A 23717-nucleotide genomic window follows, 5' to 3' on the forward strand; every position below is an offset into this window, starting at 1 on the left:
CAAACTGCACAAACTGTCTCCAGCTGCGGGATGCCGAAATCATCAAGTGCATGAAGCAGGGCTACAGAAAGCGGCTTGTACAGTGTCAGCCAGCGACAACGGAGCCCAGCGAGGAAAAAAAGATTTCCCTGCTTGCCGCTATGCAAGCGATCGCCAGTTCGTGGAGTGCAGTGTCGCAAACCACAATTTCTAACTCCTTTCAGCATTGTGGCTTCGCGCGAGAGACTGTCTCCACTGCTGGTGACTCCACATTCTCGATGGACGAGTATTCAAGCGCCATTCATGAAAACGACTTCGAGCGTTTAAAGCCGGCTAAAACGTTCGCTGAATTCGTGGAGGCTAACGACAACGTTGCCAGCTGCGGTGAACTGTGGCTGCATGAATCAGTCACGGAAGAACTTCTCGGTGGCAACACTACTGCAACGTCGAACGAGGACAACGCTGCTGCCGCAGATTCTGCTGTCCCTACGTCATTTGCCGATATGCTAGTGCACATAGATGGCATCAGATCCACGTTTGTACACGCGATGCCACGGAGGACGTGCTTTTGGACATTTCCAAAACCTGTGTGGTAATCAGCAGACATGGTAGACAAATGCAGAGATGTACAAAACTATAGATTCACACTGTTCCAACTGCATTCTCCTAAAATGACTGCAAAGAGGTTCTTTTTCACTATCGAGGGTACTGCTGGATGTACCATGATGTCACTTAACTAGCCTCACAAAGCCAACCTCTGCCGACACTGCAATCTCTGTCAGGCCAATCTCTCAGAGGTAAGTCTCCAATCTCTCTATGGTGGAACTACATGAGATAACAAACTTTGTTGTTGTTTTTTTGCAGCAAAATTTTGTATGGCTAGGGAATTCTGTCTGTACAACAAACACCCCCTAGTGTCCACTAGAAAGCAGTACAAAAAAGAAACAACTTCACAGGTCATTTATGCATTCAGCTATAAAGACTCGAAGGCGAAAACCGGTTTCTTAAAATTCTTTGGATACTGCAAGCACTTTCGATGCCTGCCAGATGGCCCGACCGCCCGTCTGCTCGCCCGCCTAGCAGCTTACGACTGGGTGCTCTTTTGATTACTCCTTTAACTTTTTGTCAACCAAGATTAGTATGGCAAGGTAAGATGGCTTGGCGAATATGACGTACTGGTCAAGACATCACTAATGTCACAATCCCATCGCGTATGTCGACACGCACTTCCCGCCTGACAGAGGCACATACCCACGGGCAGGTATGTGTCACTGGTATGTGGGTATGTGCCACCTGTGATTGACACTTAGTATCTTCGTAGGAATGGCGAAAACATGCATGGATAATTTTAATGTGTGAGCGTTAAAAAAAAAGCTGACATCAGCAGCGTTGAACTGACGAATTCAAAGAATAAATATCAGGGTCCCAGCTGGAATCAAACCCAAGCATTCTGCGTGGCAATGAAGCATTTAACCATAGAGCTACACCAGGTCTCGTAACTACTTTTCAAATAGACGCTACTTTTCATACAACGTCAATAGTGGTTGCAGTGCTGCCTACCCATTTTTATACATATTTCATGTGCTCCACGATACAGCAGTTACGTCAGGTTAACCTCAATTTGAGTCTTGTGGCATACGCTGAAGTTTATTTATGTGGCAGTGTCCAGGGCTACAATTTCTCCGAGCACCAGCTCTTCATATCAGCTTATCACTTCTAGTGTTACTAATAGTCATGCTTCTGTTGGCGTCAGTGCGCAAGTGCAAAGTGGTTATATAAACATCTGCAACTGTTCAACATATGTCGGTACATGCAACATTTGTATATTCAGCATTATTTCATAACCTGTAACTCAATAAAAAGAATCACAACATAGTAACCTTCCCTCCCCATGCTTCGCATAACGTCCATTGCCACGCTACGTAGGATCTGCCAAATTTTTTTATTGCGATAGCAATTATATTTACATTCTCGTCTTGTTTTTGCCTTTGCCTTCAGGTTTTGTGTAATGTCGAAATGAAATTGATAACGTTTCGCTTGTGCATCATATGTATTACCCATTGGTAAAAGCGCGCAAGTAATGCAGACGAACGAGCCTGAAACAAAAATGCACAAAGGGAGCATGCAATAAATAACATCACCCTGCCATCGATTGCTACTCAAGCAGAGAGGAAGTCTTTAAGGAGCACCAAGGAGTGCAGGGAGGAGCATTGTAACCCTATGGCAGCAGGTGTGAGCTTGGACCATGAGGGCGCGGTCGCAGGCATTACAGACGGCTTATGCGTGCACCCTTCTATGTGTTGTACTCTCAACTCGAAGAGACTGCAAAGAGTGCTTCCTTTCCTGGAGCGGTCATATAGCTTTCATCAAGAGGTGGTCACATCATCGTCACGCCGTTGTAGAGGTTGTTTCATACGTACATCAGCATGGAAAAGTTGCTTCGGGGTCTCATCATCTAAGTCACTGTACGGATATCAAACACAGTGCGTGCAGCAAGTTTTTGCGCGTGCGGCAATTGCGAGGAACATTGAAATGGCAATCCCACTACTAGCGCTCCTTGCAGATGACGTCAAGACTTACTTGGTACAATACAATTGGTTGGTATCGTGTTCACTGTTAAGAGCTTAATGGAAAGTAGTAAATTGTATCACTTAGACCCGATATCATGTACCTCGAAAAAACTTTGGGTAAGAGACTATGATCACTATAGGTGCTGAAGCGGTTTTCATTTTCGTTCTGTAGATTGTCTAAACATGAAGCAGATGTTGAGAGCAAAGAATGTTTACGAGCGGTCTCGTGATGCCTCAAGACAGGGCGTACGAGCGACTGCGGCCTTCGAGCGATGCAGCCTCCCATCCCCAAAACAAAGAAATGAACGTGATACTGTGATGTTTATACTGTAACCATTGACTATTCACCTTGCAAAGCAAGGGGCCCACGTGTAAAATGATGTAGCCGCTTCACAGTGAGCCTTCCGACATGAGGGACACCAGCAATGGGCCCACTACTGAAAGCTGCGCATATTAAAATAAAATTGCAGCTTCTCTACCAGGAGGCATGCTTTTAAAAGGCCTGTAAACAATCAGCACCTATAGTGGTCTAAAAATTGCTACAAAAAGAAATATGTGCACTTTTACTTCGTGAACATGCTGCTGCAAGAATTTCGCAAATACATGCTACAGTCGAACACGGTTATACCGAACCCACATATATCGAATTTTCGCATATACCGAACTCCCAAGTTATCTTTGGGCGAGCTGGACGATGAGCTTCAGCAGTCGCCCCTCTTCTTCCCCTGCGATCTCCACGGCTCCACGCGTGAGTTGGAAGGCGCGCTTTGCCACTCGCAGCACTCGGTGACCTCCAAGCGGCACCACGCCTCAGCCAAAACACGAAACGCTCGAAAAAAAAGTAAAGGCGAGAGGGCTCCGACTGCACAATCTCCAACTTACAGAAAGGCCTTTTTTGTTTTTTTTTTTTCTCTCTTTCATGCTTTCTCTGTGTACCCGTTGGCTCGAAGAGCAGGAACGAAGGAGCCGACGTCCTCCTCCTTTCGCCTTTTCGTTTATTTTTTTGCTGTTTTGCGAGATTTGATAAGCCAACCACAGCTCGGCTAGCACCTTTTGCTGTTGCTCTTGCAGGTGGCCATCGGCTCGTAAAAGCTTTGTTGCTTCCATAACCTCGTCGTGTCGCCTACGTACCACCGTATGCGCAGCATTTCTCTTTTGTGTGCGTAGTGTGCAAAGCCGCTGCGGACTCCTTGAATTGTCGACTTTTCGTGTAGCTGTGGCCAGCATCAAGAAGCGCAAGATCCCCGACGTTGCGACGAAGTTGAAAGCTATTCAGCTTGTTGAGGCGGGCGACAAGTGTTCAACCGTTGTGAACGACTTCGGGATACCATGGAGCACTCCGAGTATCTTGTTGAAAAACAAGGCAGATATCAAGGCAATGGCGGCGGAGCAGCAAACGTCGGGAGCCTGTCATGAGCGCGCTTCTGTCCACGGGAATGTAGAAAAGGCACTCAATGCCTGGTTTTTTGAAGGACACATGAAGAACATTCCAGTGGATGGACTGATGCTGATTGCCAAGGCCAAATGATTTGCCCCTGCACTTGGTGAAACAACTTCACAGACAACAGCAGGTGGCTTCACTGATTTAAGCAGTGCTACAACATTGTTGGCAAAACCAATTCAGGTGAAAGGGAAGCTGTCAGCAGCCAGGACATTCAGCAGTGGATGACGAAGGGGTGGCCAGAAATCTCCACGAAGTTTTCTCCCGTGGAAATCTGCAATGCCTGGCGAGATGTGAAGACAGACACAGTGGTCAACTACTTCCACAAGGCAGGCTTCGAGACCGCGGAACTAGCGGAAACCTGTGAAAACGACGACGACGAGCGCATAGATGACGCGTTTCGCGAGTTATCGCCCCGCTTCCCGGCAGCAGTTCCACATGAAGTGTCTGCAGACGACTTCATAGAAGCGGATTGCTATGTCCAGGCCGACAGCTCATGTTATGAGCAGGATCATTTGAATGAGGCGCTCGCTACAGGACGTACTCTGTCGTTGTAGTGGCAGCAGCATTCGGCATCATTGGTCGTAGTATTGGCCACATAGAGGAAACCGGGTTGTCGCACCTGGACAGCCTGGATAAGATTGAGACTAGCATCTTCAACATTTCAAATACAAAGAAGCAGGCCAAGTTTAGCAATTTTTTTTTTTTTCACGCAAATAAATCATTCTGTTTAGGCGTGTGTGTGGAATTTGTTGTAATTCTTGAATGCACCTATTGTAGGTGATGATTCGTTACAGGTAAGCTCTCGGGGCCTCTAATTTTTTTTCATATCGAATTTTTTATCTATCGAACTAATTCGCGATCCCCTTCGAGTTGGATATATCCGTATTAGACTGTATATTAAGGAAGTTACAAGGGTTAGAACATCCTTTTCAGCTGTAGGCCGTCGTCGTCGGTGCTTTCAGCTGTAGGCTGTCATCGTGACTCCGCCCACAGACAACACTTTTAACCCCAGTTGCTCATGTCGAGAGCGAAGCAGGTGCACACAGGCGCTATGTTGAACTGTAGTTTAGTGAGGAATGTATGCATGACAACTGCAAGGCCGAAACTGTATCACCGCAGTACCAAGAGAAAAGGGGCATTATCGTAGTTATTGGTGGAAACAAGAACTGACTTTGACCATTGCAGTTTGCCGAGACCTGGTTTAGATCGATTGACAAGCTGCCTGCTGTGTCAAGTTGCCGACCGTCGACTTGGCGTCACTGTACGTAGAAGGATTGGTCAGGCGTAGGAAAGGAGTGCGGGAATCGTTTTTGAAATGGAGGCCCTGCACATAACGCAGTGCTTTAATATTCAGGAAAACGTGATCGCTGCAGTCTACTCTACGAATTGCCAAGCTTGTTTGGGGGGAGTAAGAAATGTCGAAGCCTGTTGACTGGTCTTTTAGGGGCATTTATCAAATAGCGATTACAAATGCAGATGTACTGGTGGAAGAAATTATAAAAAAGCTCTTATGGATGAAGGTCTATGGATAAAGTATATTTGAGTAAAAGTGTGAATGCATTTCCATTGTTCATGTGTTCTTTTGATAGACCTGACGGACATTCTGGTGACACGCATGCAGTCATTAATGAAAATTATTCTAATTACGTGCAGTGCGGCTCTTCAAACAAGCTATCAGCAATGCTGCTGGAATGGATGACATCAGCCGATGAACCATTGCCGCAGTAACATGCTAGCAATTGAGCTAGGCGTCAAGAACTCCTGGCTGCAGAAATGCATTTTGCCGTTAAGCCGACTTGCTCAACAGAAGTTGCGGAGGCACCAACCATAGCATCGTGGATCATTTGGGATGAACATCCAACGACCATTTATTAAGTGGAACAATTCTAGGTAGCTATTGCTGATAGTAAACGCTGCCAAATTTGACTTTGATGCAGTTTGGTGCAGTTTTCATGGATATTGTTGCGGTTAAGATTGAAAGATGTTTATTAACAGGGTGAGGTTGATGATCGGGCAATGCTGGCGTCGGTAGAGGGTACCAGTCCACGTCTTCCTCCTCTTTCGGCACACAAAGTTTCGTTTTCTTGGAGGGAAACATCTTTTAGACACCAGCGATCACACAATTTTGCGGCGCATACACGCATGAGCATTTTAACAAAATGTGCTGCGTTCCGTGACGAGCGCTAACAACCTCTTCCACATCACGACTTTTACACTTTTCCACAGAACATCCCTGTACTTGATGAAAGTTGCTTCAGCAGGGTTCTGCATGGGTTAAAACAAGGCGAAGAAAATTTCAAAAGCCATACTCCTTCCCCTCCCCCCATTCCCACTTTTTTTTTTCTTGACGGTAGGGTTAGGTTTAGGACCCAACTTCTCAGCTTGCTTGCAAGGCGTGTTCGAACAAATAAAGTGACTTGCTGATCATTCCTAAGACCTGTTTTTCATAATTGCTTCATCGGGAGCTGCTTGCTCACAAGCTTGTAGTGCATTCACCCATGTCCTTGCTGGGTTTCCCTGAGAAAAGGCGTGGCTCTATCTGACACATCCAGGCGCTCCCGCCGGAGGAGTTGAAGACGATTGTTGGTCCCTGTGGTTCAACATTGCGAGCTCTGGTAGTGCTGGAGGCAGTCGGGCGAGGCGTCGGCTTCGGCGTAGAACTAGCGGCAAGGGCTTCATCGTCTTAGGCAATTACCCAGCACCTCCACCACAAAACTGTTACGTTTAAAATTGAAGGACGTTTATTAACAGGCAGAGATTCCTTGCTTGCTAGCTTGTTTCTATATGTTTTGGCTGGTACCCACTATAACGGATTGGCCATTAAACCGATGGTTATTGTAATGGGGGAAACGAATTGTTAAATTTTGAAGAAGAAAAAATCATTTTTCAGTCATCAAGGGAATATAAGAGTGGCTAAAAATAAGGTGACTTACGAATAAAGTAGGTAAATAACTAATAACTGAAAGGAATAAATGGATGGTAAGTTCAGAGAAATAGAGTTTCATTAGGTAAAAAAGAAAAAAAAAGAAAAGGAAATATAACGAGCAAGCCTTCTTGTGTCTGAGAAATTCACAGACGCTCGTGTTGCTGTTGCCCAGAGAAGAAGCCCCAAGGATAAGGATGTTATCCGAATGAAGGGTAATGTTTAATTTTCCGAATATAGTTTCTGAATACTTTTTCCTGTGGCTTGTGAAACGTCGGCAAGTAAAAAAAAGTCACAGCTTTGCCGCAAAGGCGAAAGAATGAAAGCAATAGCAACAAACTGGAAGGTCACGTACAGAATGGCAAGCAGATCGAAACGTGCCCCGCGTTTCTCACACACAAAGTATGCACGAAACGTACTCATAGGTACAGGTTAACACAAATAAGCGTCTCAAGTGTTGCCTCGCTGTGTCTGAAAAGCACGCCCTTTTTCCAAACGGAGACTGTGCAACAATTGCAGTGACCTTTGCCCGCCCGGTAACTACAACAAAATCGTTCCGACAAAACTCAAAGGCTAGCCAAGACGAATTCTCTTCACTACAAGATAAGGGCACGTGATTGAACGTACACCCCCTTATTCTCTACGCGGGCCAAAGTACGCACGAGAGATGAGAGCCGCCGCGCGCTCACTGGGCCATCTTGCTGATAATAGTGAAAACCCTATAGTTCCCCTCGAGATGCCAGCCAACAACGGTAACTGGTAGATTGAATAGCTTGTCGTTTGAACGATGAAGGAGGCACCTCTCGGTGGTCAATGCCTCACATTCACGACGCGGAGGTCTGACGTTCGATTCCACACGCCGGAGTTTTTTTTTTTTTTCTGTCTTGCGTTTTCATATATATAGATGCGTATACATATACGGTGCATGACATCGACGCCGTCACCCACGTGGACGCCGACGCCGGTGGTGAAATCCAGCCGAGAGTGGCCATATAATTGCTATCGCAATAAAAATGATCGATGTTTTCTGGCTCTTGACAGTAAAAGCAAAGGAGAGATGGCACCTGACCAGACCTGTATAAATAGAAATTAAGAAGCGGAATTCAGCATCGAAATTTTGTGATGCACACTTCAAATTTGCGAGAAGCCCCGCCGCGGTGGTCTAGTGGCTAAGGTACTCGGCTGCTGACCCGCAGGTCGCGAGTTCGAATCCCGGCTGCGGCGGCTGCGTTTCCGATGGAGGCGGAAATTAAGGAGGCCCGTGTGCTCAGATTTGGGTGCACGTTAAAGAACCCCAGGTGGTCTAAATTTCCGGAGCTCTCCACTACGGCGTCTCTCATAATCATATGGTGGTTTTGGGACGTTAAACCCCACATATCAATCAATCAATCAAATTTGCGAGAAGGGCACTATTTATTATTCTAAGCAAGGCAAAGATGACCGTATTCTTGAACTGGTAATCTAACTTTCATGGAATCCTGCCGTAAAGGATATCTACGAAATCGAGATTCAGTGACAGAACTGGCTTCAGGTACAATGGACATTAGAGGACCATCTAGAGATCGAGCAATTATGGTGTCTGTAGGCGGTACCAGTTCACGCCTTCCTTCTGTTCTCCTTCCTCGACTCATACCCGTTCAGTTATCAGGGTGGTGCCGTAAATATAATTTGGCGCAGTTGGTGCAAGAGTAGAATCACTCCAATCCCTATTCACTGCTGTAGGTATGAAAAAAAAGTTTGAATAGGCGTTCATTTGCTAGTCCAGCAGTGTATTTTTGTCCACATTCAAGCATGTAGTTGGCTGAAACCCCTCAGCAACAAAATGAAGACACATCTTATGCTAATTTCAATAACAGTCCATGCATGCATGAGCCAACTGTCGGTTAACTGGCACAAAGAAAAAATCAAGTGCCTTCAAGAGTTTTCCTTTAAGTAGGCCCCTGCTGCATTGATAGGTTCATCTGCAGGTTTTCGTGCCTCCTTTCCTTTTCACGGTTGTGTGCATCTCCAGTTGTTAATGCGCGTTGGTGGTGTCTTGGCTTCATTCAAGTGTTTGCACACCCCTTCTTTACCAGAATGACCATTAGTGAAATCTTAATTTTCAGATAAGGGGTGGAAAAAAAACAATGCCAGAAAGAAAAAACTCGTTCAGCACTTCCAGATAATTAAACTAACGAAGGCTCTCAACATGGTCACAAGCCTTGGTGATCTGAGACTATGCTAATCAAAGTGAAATGAGCTCACCCCATTGAACTTGTTGATGAATGGCTGCCGGGAGGCAATGGGCGTGGCACCAGTCATCACCATGTAGTTGTAGCCCTGGTCCTGGACAAAGCGCTCCAGGATCACCAGCATCTGCAATGTAACACACTGCTAACCCTGCATTGTCATCTCAATTCAACAGTCAGCGCTGTCCCGCATGCGGGCTTTCGCCTTTTCCACCATGCAAGAGGAATCGCAAGCTTGGCAGGCTTTAATGGTCGCGGCTCTTTTCCCGACCCTGTACCCAAACTTGGTTCCACGCGTGCTGCCCTCAGCTGAGCTCGTGAGTGCAATCTCATTTGCGCCAGATCTAATGTTTTCTCGGGCAAACTTTTGAGGCGGCGCGCCAATTCAGATGTAGGTAGGTTTCAAGGCTAGACCTTGCGAGCGCTAACCACTGAACTGTCCCTGTGGTAGCAGCCACGAATGTACTATTGGGTGCCGAGTCAACGAAACATTTTGCAGTGGTTACATTTTGAAAGGGCTAAATATATGAAAGCAACTTTCCAATTATGACAGCAGCGACTCGCATTTGTTCACGAAAATGAGGGTGTGCATGGTGCATGTGCAATATTCGACTTGTTGTTCGCACTCGCCAATGCTTTGGACATTGCGTTTACAGCAAGTGGAAATTTGGTTGCCGTTATGCGGGGAAATCTTGCGGATAAACGAGAAGCTCTGAAAAGTGAGTCGATGATTTCCTGCAACAGTTTCTCTTCTGAGCTCGTTGATTCGGCACAGCAGCTGTGTGAACCTGAACTTTTCAATATTTGAAAATGTAAGGAAATGAGATTTCACATCTCTGCAAACCAACTCAATTAACAGTCAGCTCAATAAATGCTGCGCATTCGCAGTCTCTGCATATTAGCATTTTGCTTCGTATATGCGTTCCTTTGGCGATTTATGTTATGTAAGTAGCTTATGGTGAAGCAGAAGGGTAATCCGACCAGCACTGCACAAGCGCACACATTTACCTTCATCTACGCATGTTCCGAGCCACGGTAGTGTGGTGTGCACGTGACAATAGACGCACGCTCGGGCGTTCCAACCACTAGAAGTTGCAGTTTAATTTTCAAAATATGAGAACACTACATCTAGCTCAGCTTTGGCACAGAACAATGGAAACGTAGCAGGATTGGTCTTCGGCACAGTTTGGGGATATTGGCACAGCTATCACATCACTGTGTCAGATCCTTGAAAGCAAGAGGCAAACGTGTAACGTGGTGTAGCCACTTCACAATAGGGTTTCTGACATCAAGGTCATCAGCAAGGTCCTGCTAATGAAATCTGCACATACTAAAACAGAATCGTAACTGCTCCACCCGGGAGGCATGTTTTTGTTATTGCAATGACATTTTTGGGGTCTTGTGAAGAGCTAGAAATATTTCGATTCATTGCAAACCACATGAAGGCAATCATCTTTGGAGCACTAGGTTAACACTCGCAACGCTCTAAATTTCATACGAAAAAACCCACAGAGAGGCGCAGGTAGGACGCACACGAGCGCGAACTATACAACTGTTTATTTGATGAAAACATATACAGGGTGAAATAAAAAAAGAAAAGAAAGAGAGCGTAAAACTGCACACTGCCCACTAGAAGAAAGCAACCATCTGCGTGACATCAGTGGGCAGTTTTACGCTCTCTTTCCTTTCTTTTCCCTTTCACCCTCTACGTGTTTCCATTGAATAAACAGTTGTTAGTTTGCACTCGTGTGCGTCGTACCTGTGTCTTTTTTTGGTGTGCAATGTAGCCCGTTGCGAGTGTTAAACATGAACAACCAACTAGCTGGCCATTCTATCTGCAGGAGCACTCGCTATTCCACTCAATCATGCAGAAACAAAGACGTCATGCTGTTGAGCATTCTGTAAAACAGCGATATTTTTTATATTGAAAAACCAGAATACTGGTTCAATGAAATTGTGCTTTTTTAAATAACATCTTAAGTACACCTATGTGGTTATCAGCAGACATTGCCGACAAAGGCTGTGACATACAATGCTGCAGACTCACATTGTCCCACCTGAATTCCCTTAAGATGACTTCAAGGAGAAAAAGAGGTTCTTTTTTGTCAGAACCGATCATATTGCTGGGCATAACATGACATCACTTAGCTAGTATGATAAAGGCAACCTCCTCCGACACATCTGTGCTGGGACTACATGAACATGACTTACCAAACTTTGTTCCCTTTTTGCAGCTATGGCTAGGGCATTCTGTCTATAAACAAAAAACTTTCTAGTGTCAGATAATAAGCAGTGCAAAAGGAACAAGAAAAAAAACCACACAGGGTACCTTATGCATATGCCTAAGATGACTCGAAGGCGAAAGCCATTTTGTTTTAATTGCGATAGCAACTATATGGACATTCTCAACTGATTTTTTCCATTGCTATCATATTTTGTGTAATGTCCAAATAATAACATCCTCTGCACATCCGATGTTTTCCACGCCAGTAAAAGCGCACAAGCGGCAGTGACAATCCCAGTTGAAGCAGAGATAAAAAGAGACCACCTATCTTCATTGCACGAAGGCCACCCACATGCAATAACATTACCTCGCGTGCTAGGCCTGCCATCAATTGCTACTTCCGGCCCGTCTTCAAGGAGCATGAAGGAACTAGGAATGCAAGGAGGGGGTGGATGGGGGGTGATGTTTGAGGGTGTTATTGCTGGCGCATGCACTATTTCAGCAGGCATTACAGACGGCTCGTATACCCTTTTACGTGTCGCACTCTCAACGCGAGCCAACTGTGCAAAAAGTGCTTCGCTTTCTGGAGCGGTCATATTGATGGTATGCATTGAGCCTTGATCCCAAGGCAGCCATACCATCGTCGTGCCATTTTGAAGGTCCATTCGTATGCGCCGTTCGTGCTGTACAGGCATCACAATTCAGGTATTTCGCGGCACATATGCACCAAGTTTTTTTGCGCGTGTGGCTAGTGCATGGACATTCGAAATGGCAACCCTACCGTAAGTGCTCCTCATGGATGACGTCAAGCCTTACTTGGTATAGCAATACAATTTGTTGGTATCACATTTATTGCTAAGAGCTGAAGTGAAACTAACAAATTGTATCTTTCAGACCCAGTATCGTGTAACTCAACAGAACAGTGGTTAGAGGGACTACGACTACTCCAGGTGCCGAAGCGGTTTTTGTTCTGTCAGTAATTTGACTGCAAACTAGATGTTATTAGCATAAAATGTTTACAAGGAATTTTATAATAACTCAAGATAGCACGCGCCAGCGGCTGCACTTCTCACCTCACAAAACAAAGCAATAATGGCGATACCATAATGTCCTGGTGGAAGGAATTATGAAAAAACTCTCTAGATGAAGATCTATGAATGAACCATATCCGAGAAAAAGTGTCGACACGTTCCCGCTCCTCACTTCTTCTTCTGTGGACGCAAAGCATGAAAAATCAGATCGCGATGTCCAGAAATAGACGTGACAGACATTCTCGTGGCACGCTTTAGTGACAAGTGCTTTAATTACATGCAGTGCGACTCTTAAAACGAGCTATCAGCAGCGTTCCTGGAACGTCCGACGTCCGCCAATGAATCGCCACCAGTTACACGCTACCGATTGGACTAGACATCACAAGCACCTGAGGAGAGCGCGTTTTGCTGTTGAGCTGAATTGCATAAACAAGGCTTGTGGGCATTGAGCACAGCATCATGGGTCACTTGGGATGCGCGCGTGACCGCTGTTTATTTAGAGTTCTAGGTACGCGCTAGTGACATCGACTTGACCCGAGAACAAACTGCACATGTTTTGAAGCACCAGCGTGGCTATTGCCGGTGATAGACGCTCCCAAATCCGACTTTGGCACAGTTGGGCGCAATTTCCGTTGATATTATCTGCATGGCACAATAAATCTGATTTGGCACAATTTGGTGCAGTAGGTGCAAGAGTGATATCACTGCAATTCGAATACTGTACAATTCATTCAAATATTCTAAGCATTCGAATACTCACACAAGCCTACTGTTATGAAAAACAAGGGTCGCATGCACCGTATTTGTTTGCCACTGCCGCTGCCGGAGTCTGTAACCACTATCGCACGAAATAATAAAAAGAAAACTAAAAAAACTAATTTAGGAACACCAAGAATACTATAGGATTCGAATGTGGGTGCCCTGCATGCCAGCCCAGTATTCAATCGCAGAGCCACACCGGTGCTTGAACCTCCATTGCAAACTGCCCTAAGGCAGGCTTGATATCAGGAAAAGAATAGCGTTAATATTAGCAATAAAGCATTTTAGAGAAATAAAAGAACAACCAGGCATCACACACAATGTGAGTTGCTTAATAAGGAATTCATCGTATGCTCCAACCTCATTACAAAAACTGATATGATGCGCCCAATTACACTACAGTGAAACTGGTTATACCGTACCCACTTAAACATAGTTTTGTTTTAAAAATAGTAAACTTAAATCTTCATCTCGGCGGCCATTGAACATAATGCATTTGTATCTGCATGAACTGTACCAGCTTATCGCGTATGTATCGGTTAAGCCCAATTACACTACAGTGAAACTGGTTATACCGTACCCACTTAAACATAGTTTTGTTTTAAAAATAGTAAACTTAAATCTTCATCTCGGCGGCCATTGAACATAATGCATTTGTATCCGCATGAACCGTACCAGCTTATCGCGTATGTATCGGTTAATAAGTAGTTTTTCCAATTTTCGTTGTGTTCTCGTCATGGCATGTTGTCCCCCACTTGGGCATCCGGACAGAACAGCAAGCCCCAGAGATCAAAACACGTCTCGCTTGTTCGTGTTGATGATGGTGGCAGCTGTGTCAGTGAAGCACCATCCTTTGGATTTTTCTGCAAAAAGAAGTACATGGACTCCGACATTGAAAGTTCAGCATTTGGCCGGTATGGCTTTTGGTGTTGTCTACGCAATGGCACTTTGCACAAACATGCCATGATGTTCTGAGAAGAATTCAAAAAAGGGTGTAGCGTCGTGAAACGGCACTTCTGTGCGCAAAGGCCAACAGCGCAAGCACGAGAAGTTACGTGACTTTTTTCGTGCCGTTCAAGGGAAATAAAAGTTCAGTTGTTTCGGGACGCATGTAGCTTATCTTGCTTGCGCGACCTGTCCGCCCAGCTCGGCCTAGCAGTGCGTTCCAACATTGGCGACGCTGAATTATAGTGCAGCCACCGGGGTTGAGCATCGATGCCCCAATGACTTCGACGTCATCGAATGACTCCGCGATTATGACTTTGTCGTCCACAACAGACGCTACTTCACTTCACTTCACTTTATTACCTTAAAGACCCCGGTGAGGGGGTATTACATAAGGGGTGGGCTAACAAATGGAGGTTACAGAGTGATCTTCTGACAAACAATATGTATTTATGTTTTGCGCAAACGTTGATGAACACGTGATGGCTGCAATGTCACGGGGAAGGCCATTCCAGTCCACTGCTGTGCGAAGAAAAAATGAAGCAGCAAAAGTAGTAGTGCAAGCACGTGCGCGTGCGATTGAATAAGGGTGGGTTGTGCGGTGAGATATGCGCGTTGGTGGGATGATGTAAGGTGCTTGATTGAGGAAACTGTAAAAGACCTTGTGAAACAAACAGAGGCTGGCGATGCGGCGACGCACAGAAAGATTAGCAATATCAATGTCACGTTTTAGGGATGATATGCTTATGTCGTATGAATATGAAGAGTGAATGAACCTAGTGGTACGATTTTCTACAGATTCTATTTCGTTTATTAGGTATATCTCATGCGGGCTCCAGATGGGCGCTGCATATTCTAGTTTAGGTCTGATGAGCGATTTGTAAGCCAGATGTTTTATGTCTAGTGGTGCGTGACGCAAATGACGCTTTAGGAAACCGAGGGATCTGTTTGCGGATGATATGATGTTGATGTGTGTGTTCCAGGAAAGGTCAGATGTTAAGGTGACGCCTAGGTATTTATATGACTGAACTTGTTTGATAGCGGAATTAGTTATTACGTATTAGAATGATAAAGGATTACGCTGGCGTTGAAATGAGACGAGTTTGCATTTAGTGGGGTTTAGCTTCATTAACCATAGATCACACCACTGTTGCACGAGATCCAGATCCTGTTGGAGTGTATGTTGATCAGAAATGTTAGTAACTGTGCGATAGATGACACAGCCGTCGGCAAATAAACAGATATGGGAATATACATGAACAGGAAGATCATTAATATATATTAGGAACAAGAGGGGTGTGAGTACAGATCCTTGGGGGACGCCGGATGTTACTGGGAGGGAGCTAGAACAGGTATTTTTAATGGAGACGAACTAAGAGCGGTTAGTAAGAAATTGTGTGATGCATGCAAGAATGTTGGGGTGCAGGTTCAGCTTGGAAAGTGTTAACAGTAGGCGTTTGTGCGGTACCTTATCAAAGGCTTTTGCGAAGTCGAGAAAGATTGCATCGGTCTGAAAGTTACGGTCGAGAGAAGAGTTTATATCATGAATAAATATAGCAAGTTGGGTTTCACAGGATAATGATTTACGAAATCCGTGCTGAGAAAAATGAAAAAAATTGTTGGTGTCAAGAAAGTTCATGATGTGTGAATATATAACATGTTCCATGATTTTGCAGGGGACGCTTGTTAGAGAGATGGGTCGATAATTTAGGGGGGACTGTCTGTTACCTGATTTGTGGACTGGAATGACCTTTCCCTCCTTCTAGTCGTCTGGTAAAATTCCTGTTTCGAGTGACAATGAGAACATCATCGAAAAGTACACTGCAATAATTTCCTTAGTATTTTTTAGCAATTTAGAGTTAATATTGTCTACGCCAGCTGAAGATGAAAGTTTTAATTTATCAATGAGTGATGAAATGCCACTAACGGATAACACAACAGGGGCCATCACTGGTAATGTCGTAGTAGGTGGCATAGGAAACGGTACGTTGGCTTCTTTAGTGAACACTGATGAAAACGCGGTGTTAAAGATATGGGCCCAAACAGTGTCGCTTACGTCTTCATTTTTATTGTTTGTAAGCCTGATGTCGCGTGTTACTTGCGGGTTTATGATTTCCCAGAATTTTCTAGGGTTAGATTTCAGAATTTTAGATAAATCATTGTAATAGAATGTCTGTTTCGCTTTTCTAATTTCAGCATAATAAGCATCTTCCGCAGCATAGTACTTGCCCCATGCGCACGCATTACCATTAAACTTCGCAGCTCGGAAGAGGCACTTTTTTTTTTTTCAAGTGTTTTCAAACTTTTGGAAAACCATGGTTTATTTTTATTGGCAGTAAAGCTCACCGTGGGGATGAATTTATTAGTCAAGTCAGTTATCTTGTCCTTAAGTATTAGCCAGCTGCCACTGAGAGAACAGGAAACGAGATTAAGTTCGAAGTATGGTAGGAAATCTCATAATTCCCGATTAATTAATTCATAATTACTCTTATCATACAAGTGAAACGTTCTGCGGAAAATGGGGCGTATTTTTGGGGTGAAGTTAAATATGGTATGAATGACTTTGTGATCGCCGATTTCACGTAAGTATGCAATAGATTTTAAGCTTTCGGGGCTATTTGTTAGTACCAGGTCTAAAATGTTTGAGGATTCACTAGTGACGCGCGTTGGTTCGGTTACCAGTTGGATGAGGTTAAAGTTGAGGCAAACATCGACAAATTCTCTTGCTTCAGTATTTCCCGAGGTTGGTGAAACCTGATTGAGCCAATTAATGGAGGGAGAGTTAAAATCCCCATAAAGCAGAATACGTGCGTTAGGGTGTTTATTAGTTAGCTGGGATAAGATTTCGTTAAGTTTGCGGGGGAAGTCTGGGTCAGTTCGAGGGGGCCTATAGCATACGCCAAGTATTATTGCTTCGGGAGGAGCATGGCATATTACCCATAGTGATTCTAATTGTGAAGATGTGTTGATTAGAGAGCATGATAGTTCTTTTTTGGTGGCGATGAGTACGCCTCCGCCACGTGAATTTTTGCAATCGTGACGAAAGACAAAGTTTGACAAGTCGGCCAGTACCTCTGTATCTGAAATGTCCTCACTGAGCCATGTTTCTGTTAGTATCCGTACACTACTGCCGGATGATTGTACTAGATTAGACAGGGGCACGCGCTTGGGAAGAAGACTACGTATGTTAGTATAAAGTACAGAAAATGACAGGTTTGCTCTTGCGTTTGTACAGGGCTGATGGCGTGCTAGCTGACGGCGACATGATCCCTACGATACAGCTCTGACAATTTCTGCTGCATTGTCAAAGATATATCGCTGCGCTCCGATGTGCAGGGTTTTGAAGCGTAATGAAAATGGTACGGACTTGCTTCTAGCAAAGGTTACAAGCTGTTTTCGTGCAGTTCGAACTGGACGCGTGAAATCTTCGCCAATGCTGAGATTAGCGCCTTTTAGTTTTGGGCCGCTCGAAAGGATAGATTCTTTAGTTTTGAAGGATGAAAGCTTAACAATAATGGGTCATTTCTGGTTAGTGTTGTAACGCCCTAGACGATGTGCACGCTCTATATCTTTAGTCTCGACTGTAAGACCAAAGCTTTCCAGGCAGTGGTTAATGATTATTTGTTCCGATTGAGCGTATGTTTACTTCGGGTTGGTGTCGCGAAACCCGTAAAATATTAAGTTGTTGCGTCGGGAACGGTTTTCGAGGTCGTCAAGGCGCTCTTCAATGTCACACATACGATGGGTTAATTGACCGGTCTTAGAATCAAGGGCGTCGACTTCTGTTCGGGGAGCTAGAAGACTTTGGTAATGCTTTTCTAAGTCTGCCAGATGGGTGCTTAGATTAGTGATAGAGTTGTTTGTACTTGTTAGCTGGGTTTTGAGGCTCTGCATCTCGGCTATCAAAGTGGCCTAGCTGGCAAACAACTTTCTCAGTTCTTCGAGGACGATTTTGTCAGGACCGGGGTTTGTCTCTACATCCCCCGACAGCAGTAGCAAGGCGCGTATGACATCAATACATTCAGAAACAAGTAAAAGGCAGCACTGTGGGCTTGGAAGCTGCACCAAGAAGTAATCACTCGATTTTGAGTAAGTGCTTGATACGAGCTACTAACCTGCATGATCAGGATGAACGAATTAGCGGTTTGTGAATTGGCACAGCCGCGAAGCCCACAGTGCGCGGTAGACGGTGGTTGCTGCTTTATAGTCTGCGCATAGAATGTTGTCGACGGCGATAGGGCAGCTAGATTCCTTTCGATGATCCACAGCGGGATTGGGGGCGCTGCCGAAGGTCCTGCAGCACGGGTGACAGGCAGGAGGACAACGCAAGGTTCACTTCCGTTGCCAGCAGGCCCGAAGTTTCCTGGAGTGGCAGACGAGGCTGTGAGAAAGGCAGACACGAGCAGGTCTGTGATGTTGCGGGCAAAAACCTGCATGATCAGGATGAAAGGATTAGCGGTCTGTGAATTGGCACAGCCGCGAAGCCCACATTGCGCGGTGGACGGTGGTTGCTGCTTTATAGTCTGCGCATAGGATGTTGTCGACGGCGATAGGGCAGCTAGATTCCTTTCGATGATCCACAGCGGGATTGGGGGCGCTGCTGAAGGTCCTGCAGCACGGGTGACAGGCAGGAGGAAAACGCAAGGTTGCCAGCAGGCCCGAAGTTTCCCGGAGTGGTAGACAAGGCTGTCAGAAAGGCAGACACGAGCAGCTCGGTGATGATGCAGGCAAAAACCTGCATGATCAGGATGAACGGATTAGCGGTCTGTGAATTGGCACAGCCGCGAAGCCCACCATTGGCACAGCCGCGAAACAACATTGACAGTCTTCTCAGTCGACAGTAAGCTGCCATACTTTTGGGCCGCGAACCCCGCACTCTAGTTCATTTAAGTAGAATACCAGTTCGTAGCCCAACGCATCACATCAGACTTGACCAAATACCATTACGTCGTGAACAAACTCACACCACACATAGCCAGTGAATTACGGGATCTCTTAGCTCGACCCACCTGCTGAAAAAGCATATGTAACACTAAAACAAACTCCCATCTGCCGTGTCACGCCTGCCAAATTGCAGCGACTACAGCAATTGCTCTATGACACGAACCGCGGTGACTGTACTCCTAGTCAACTGTTGCGGCATACGCAACTATTTGCGTGACGAAACAACAAACAGCTTAGACGGAGCATTGTTTCAAGAACTCTTTTTGCAGAAGCTGCCATCAAGTGTTCGCTTGGTTGTCGAGGTGTCTGAGCAGAAAGACCTACCTGCTGTCCCCGAGCTCGTTGATTGGCTCATGGTGGTTACCATGCCCACATTACTGGCAGCCTTGCGAGAAAAACAGACTACGAATGAAGTTCAACAAATGACTGCAGATATTTCTCAATGCACAGAGACGTTATCAGCTTTGTGTACAAGCAGGACAGCACAATATGCAAGCGATCCAAACACGTCGCTATCACTACTTCAGTGGCAAAATATACGCTGGTATGATCGGCGGTTCGAAAATGCTGCACGTAAGTGTGTCCCACCCAGCGTGCCCTTGGGAAACAACCGCGACAAACACTGAAGGTGACCAGTGCTTCTACGCTGCTTTTAAGTCGTCTCTCGGTATTTTTTGTTACCGAATGCAATAACGAGGTTCTTTTTTTAGTTGACACAGGCGCCGAGATCAGCGTGATACCCGCCTCACAAACCTAAAGGAAGAACCCTGCTACATCACCACTCCAAGCCATCAATAACATGGGGAGATGAACATACGAACATCGTTCACTCACACTAAACTTCGGTTTCAACAGAACGTTCAAATGCCTCTTCATAGCCGCTGATTCCAAGTTCCTGATATTGGGTGCTGACTTTCTGCAACACTTTGGTCTGATGACTGATGTTCAAGACAAATGGCTTCAGGATCCCGCATGTCATGCAGCGGTTCAAGGCAAGCTGTGTTTGCGTCCTCAGCTCAGCCCAACGTTACTCCGTCCATCAGGACAATCGAATTTCACCGCCATAGTACAAGAGTTCTCAGAGCTGACGCAACAGCCACAAGCATTCGCCGAAGTAAAGAATTATGTTCTGCATCAGATAGAAACTACAGGACACCGCCACGACGGTGTGTTGAGTGCCGTCCAGTGCCAGACATGAAGCTGCTCAATCTTCGCGCAGCTTGCTGCTTAGTCCAGCGCAGAGCAGAACGCTCAAATAAGGCAGAGAACTGGACTGTTTACAACAACATCGATGCAGTATGTCAACGCCACGCCTTCCAACAACGGGATCGCGGCTGGTCCAGCCTCTGCCCCACCTTTGATGGCCCACGCTACCAACGATATTCGTGCACATTTTCCGAACGCTCTTACCACCATGAGTCCCCCGTTGCCCCAAGCTACCCATCGCGGTGACACTCTCCATCTCCATTGCGCAGTTGGCCGAGTTACTGGCAGACACGTTCACCGGCCTCACCGTTAACACTGCTGCAGCTCCTGTCCCTCTACTTCCAGAGCATGCGAGACCTGAACTCTTTGAGCCTCTCCGGTATTTCTCCACGCTGGCCATCATCGAGGCAATAGTGGAGCTGTGCTCAGCGGACTTCACTATCACCGAGCTCCATGCGGTGCTTGACAGTCACAAGCGTCTATCAGCACCTGGCGGCAACGATGACATCACTTATCAAATGCTGCGCAACCTCAACGGGAGCCTACTGTCGCAGCTTCTCAACGTGATCAACGCCATCTGGCGCACAGGGGAACTCCCAGCTTAATGGAAAGAGGCCCTGGTGATCCTGACCCACAAGAAGGGGACAGCAACATCGGAGCCGCCATCGTAACGCCCCATATCCATCAGATCAGCTCCAGCACCTACAGTGAATAGCCACTGCACTCGATTTCTTCGCGGCCAAACAGAGCAACTTCATAGCTCACCGGGCGACTGCAGACTCAATCTCTGACATCATCAGCCTTCTTGAGGAGGCCACGAATTACGGAGACACTGGTTACCTCGTCTTATTCGACGTGATGAGTACCTCTGACTCTCTCCCCCCTCCATCATCATGGACGCCCTTCGTGACATGCATGTGTGCGGGAACATGTTGAGGTATGTGGAGGCATTCCTCAGTGATCGCTCATTTCGTGTGCGCGTTGCGGTGAGGCCAGCGAGCCTCGAACTGTGACCGCTGGTGTGCTGCAGGGCAGTGTGTTGAACCGTTTCCTTTTCAACATAGCGCTCGCGCGCATCACTGACTACATTCCACGCAGCACCGCCTACGGGGTGAGTGCAGCCGTCTTTGCCGACGAAGAGCTGCTCTTCATGAGTGGACCCACTTCCAGTGACTACCAAGTGCGCGAGAGCTTCCAGGCTGCCATAAATTCCGTGTACAGCTTCATAAGAGGCATGGGACTCTACACCACCAAAACCGAAGTACTCTTCGCCCTCCCGAGCCACACAAGCTGCTTTGCCATCCCGAAGCTGCTCCTCTGTCGACACCAGCTGCTATGGAAGAGGAGAGTCTGATACCTAGGGCTCGCTATCAACCATCACCTCAGCTGGAAGCCCGCAATCGCAGGCATCCGCAAAGGTTCACGCAGGATTGCCAACATGATCTCCCGCATCATCGCGAGCGGCACAGGCTGCTCCCCGGACATCGCCTTGCAGCTCTACAAAGCAATGGCCTCCACCAGGATGCTCCATGCGGTGCCTCTCCTTGGGCTCAAACCCACACAATGAGCCACACTCGATGCCGACCATCGCGGCATCATGTGCCACTTCTTTGGCTTGCCACGAACATCACCAATCGGCCCCGCCCTTGCGGAGGCCGGTCAGACGCTGCTCTCACTTTGAGCGAGAAGTGGTGCCCTGCAGCACATACATTGTATGTACCGAAACGCCTTAGGGGTGAGGATTAACACCGCGATTTCCGGGATCCGAGTCAAGTGGAACATCTTTGAGTGCGCCCTGCAGCAGGAGACCGCTGCAGTGATCTAGCAACAACTCTCTTGCTGCCTCGTCGTCTTCACCGACGTCTCGGTGACGGCAGACAATGTGGCAGCCGCCGCAACCTTGGTCCCTTCCCTCGGACTTTACGGAAAGTGCCGGCTACCCTTCACTGCATCCTCAACAACAGCCGAACTCACTGCCATCAATCTCGCGGCAGATCAACTTGCTGACCTACTGCCACCAGCAGCGGCGGTGTTGAGTGATGGGAAGCCGCCCTACTCGCGCTCACGCGAGGGGAGTGTGGCGATTCTATCACGCAGAGGCTCGCGCGGAAGTTCGTGATGATTGTGCGAAGTGGTTGCGACGTGGTGTTTCGGCAGGTGCCACTGCACATTGGATTACGTGGCAACGAAGTGGCGGACGCCCTGGCCAAAAAGGCAAGCCACCCAACCACCCCTGTCACTACGTTTGTCCGCGCGGGTAATGTTGCGCATTTTCGTATTGCACGCCATGTGCGTGCTTTACATCCCAACTCACGAGTGGCCTCGAGATGCCTCCCACGATCGCTGCTGAAGACCAGCATCGGCAGGCATGCCCGAGCCTTCCTCCTCCGTCTGTGTACTGACTGCAGCCGCACTGCTGAGATGGGGTTTCGCTGCACCAACAGTGGGAGCCCTGCGTGTGCGAAACGTCCGACGGTTAAGACAGTCGAGCACATCCTGCTAAAGTGCCCTAGCTACAAAGAACAACGCCTATAGCTCTTCAATGCCTACAGTCCTCTGGGACTGCCACACGTGAGCGCAGACTACCTATGGTTTCCCTGGGCCCACCGCTCAAAACTTGTGTATGCTTTCAAAGCCTTGCTCGAATTTTCCGGTGACGCCAAACTCTTCATGTGCCTCTAACGAGTCCTGCACACATGTGTATGTGGTTGTTTACATCCGTGGCCACCCCCTCTGATTCTCACCCACGGTGCTCGCAGTCCCCGCCCTCTGCCTGCTCGCCTGACAGCTTTCCCTTTCTTGGCGGCAGCGCACGCCCGTGACAGTGTAGAATGCAACACTCCTCCGCTTCACCTACCTTTTTCACTCCCTCTTCCGTATCACCTGCACGGCGTCATGGAGGTGACTTCCTTGAGAAAGACAGTAACAACAGCGTGCTTATTTCTTCCTTATTCCCTTCAAATACCTCTACAACCGATCTATGCGCAGCCGCAGCGTCTTTCGACCGAGAAGCTATGGCTAACCCGGCAGGTGTTTTTACATAGGATGAACTCAGCATAGTATGCCTTTCATCCAGCCCGTATACGCCGCCTCTTCATATGGTCCCCAAGTTAACAGGTGGTGATTGGCGGCCTTGTGGGGATTATAGCTGGGTGTGACTGTGCCGGACTTTTACCCAGTGCCACATGTCCACGATTTGACTCCTGCCTGCACGGCGTGAGCATCTTGAAGAGGTGCTTGTCATGATGTGATTTCGCTTGACCGCTTGAAACCAGTGTACGTGGACAGAAACAGTGAATCGCGTGCACCATCTCGAGTTCCACAGCGAGCAAGACCGCCAGCAGACCCAAATAAACCCAAACCCAAACATAATTCATGCTATTGAATGTTGCATGAAAAAATCGGTGCTGGCATGCGAAAAGAACCTGCAGTTAGCCACAGTTTGTGGAATTTGGAATTCCAGA

The 23717-nt window shown here is 46.9% G+C and overlaps 1 protein-coding gene across 8 annotated transcripts in view; it reads right to left on the minus strand.

The window, feature by feature from the left end:
• The window catches only part of LOC119181217 (DNA excision repair protein ERCC-6), a 794400-nt gene that overhangs the window by 185950 nt on the left and 584733 nt on the right, over positions 1-23717 (minus strand). For 6 of the 8 annotated variants that reach the window (XM_075882812.1, XM_075882811.1, XM_075882810.1 and 3 more), the window contains one exon: positions 9161-9286. In XM_075882812.1, the coding sequence (XP_075738927.1) occupies positions 9161-9286 (126 nt within the window). The remainder of the gene's footprint in view (positions 1-9160; positions 9287-23717) is intronic. The other 2 variants (XM_037432397.2, XM_037432398.2) reach the window with 1 other exon arrangement.

Source organism: Rhipicephalus microplus, unplaced genomic scaffold, assembly GCF_043290135.1.
Source record: "Rhipicephalus microplus isolate Deutch F79 unplaced genomic scaffold, USDA_Rmic scaffold_14, whole genome shotgun sequence".
In the NCBI taxonomy this organism is placed as follows: domain Eukaryota; kingdom Metazoa; phylum Arthropoda; class Arachnida; order Ixodida; family Ixodidae; genus Rhipicephalus; species Rhipicephalus microplus.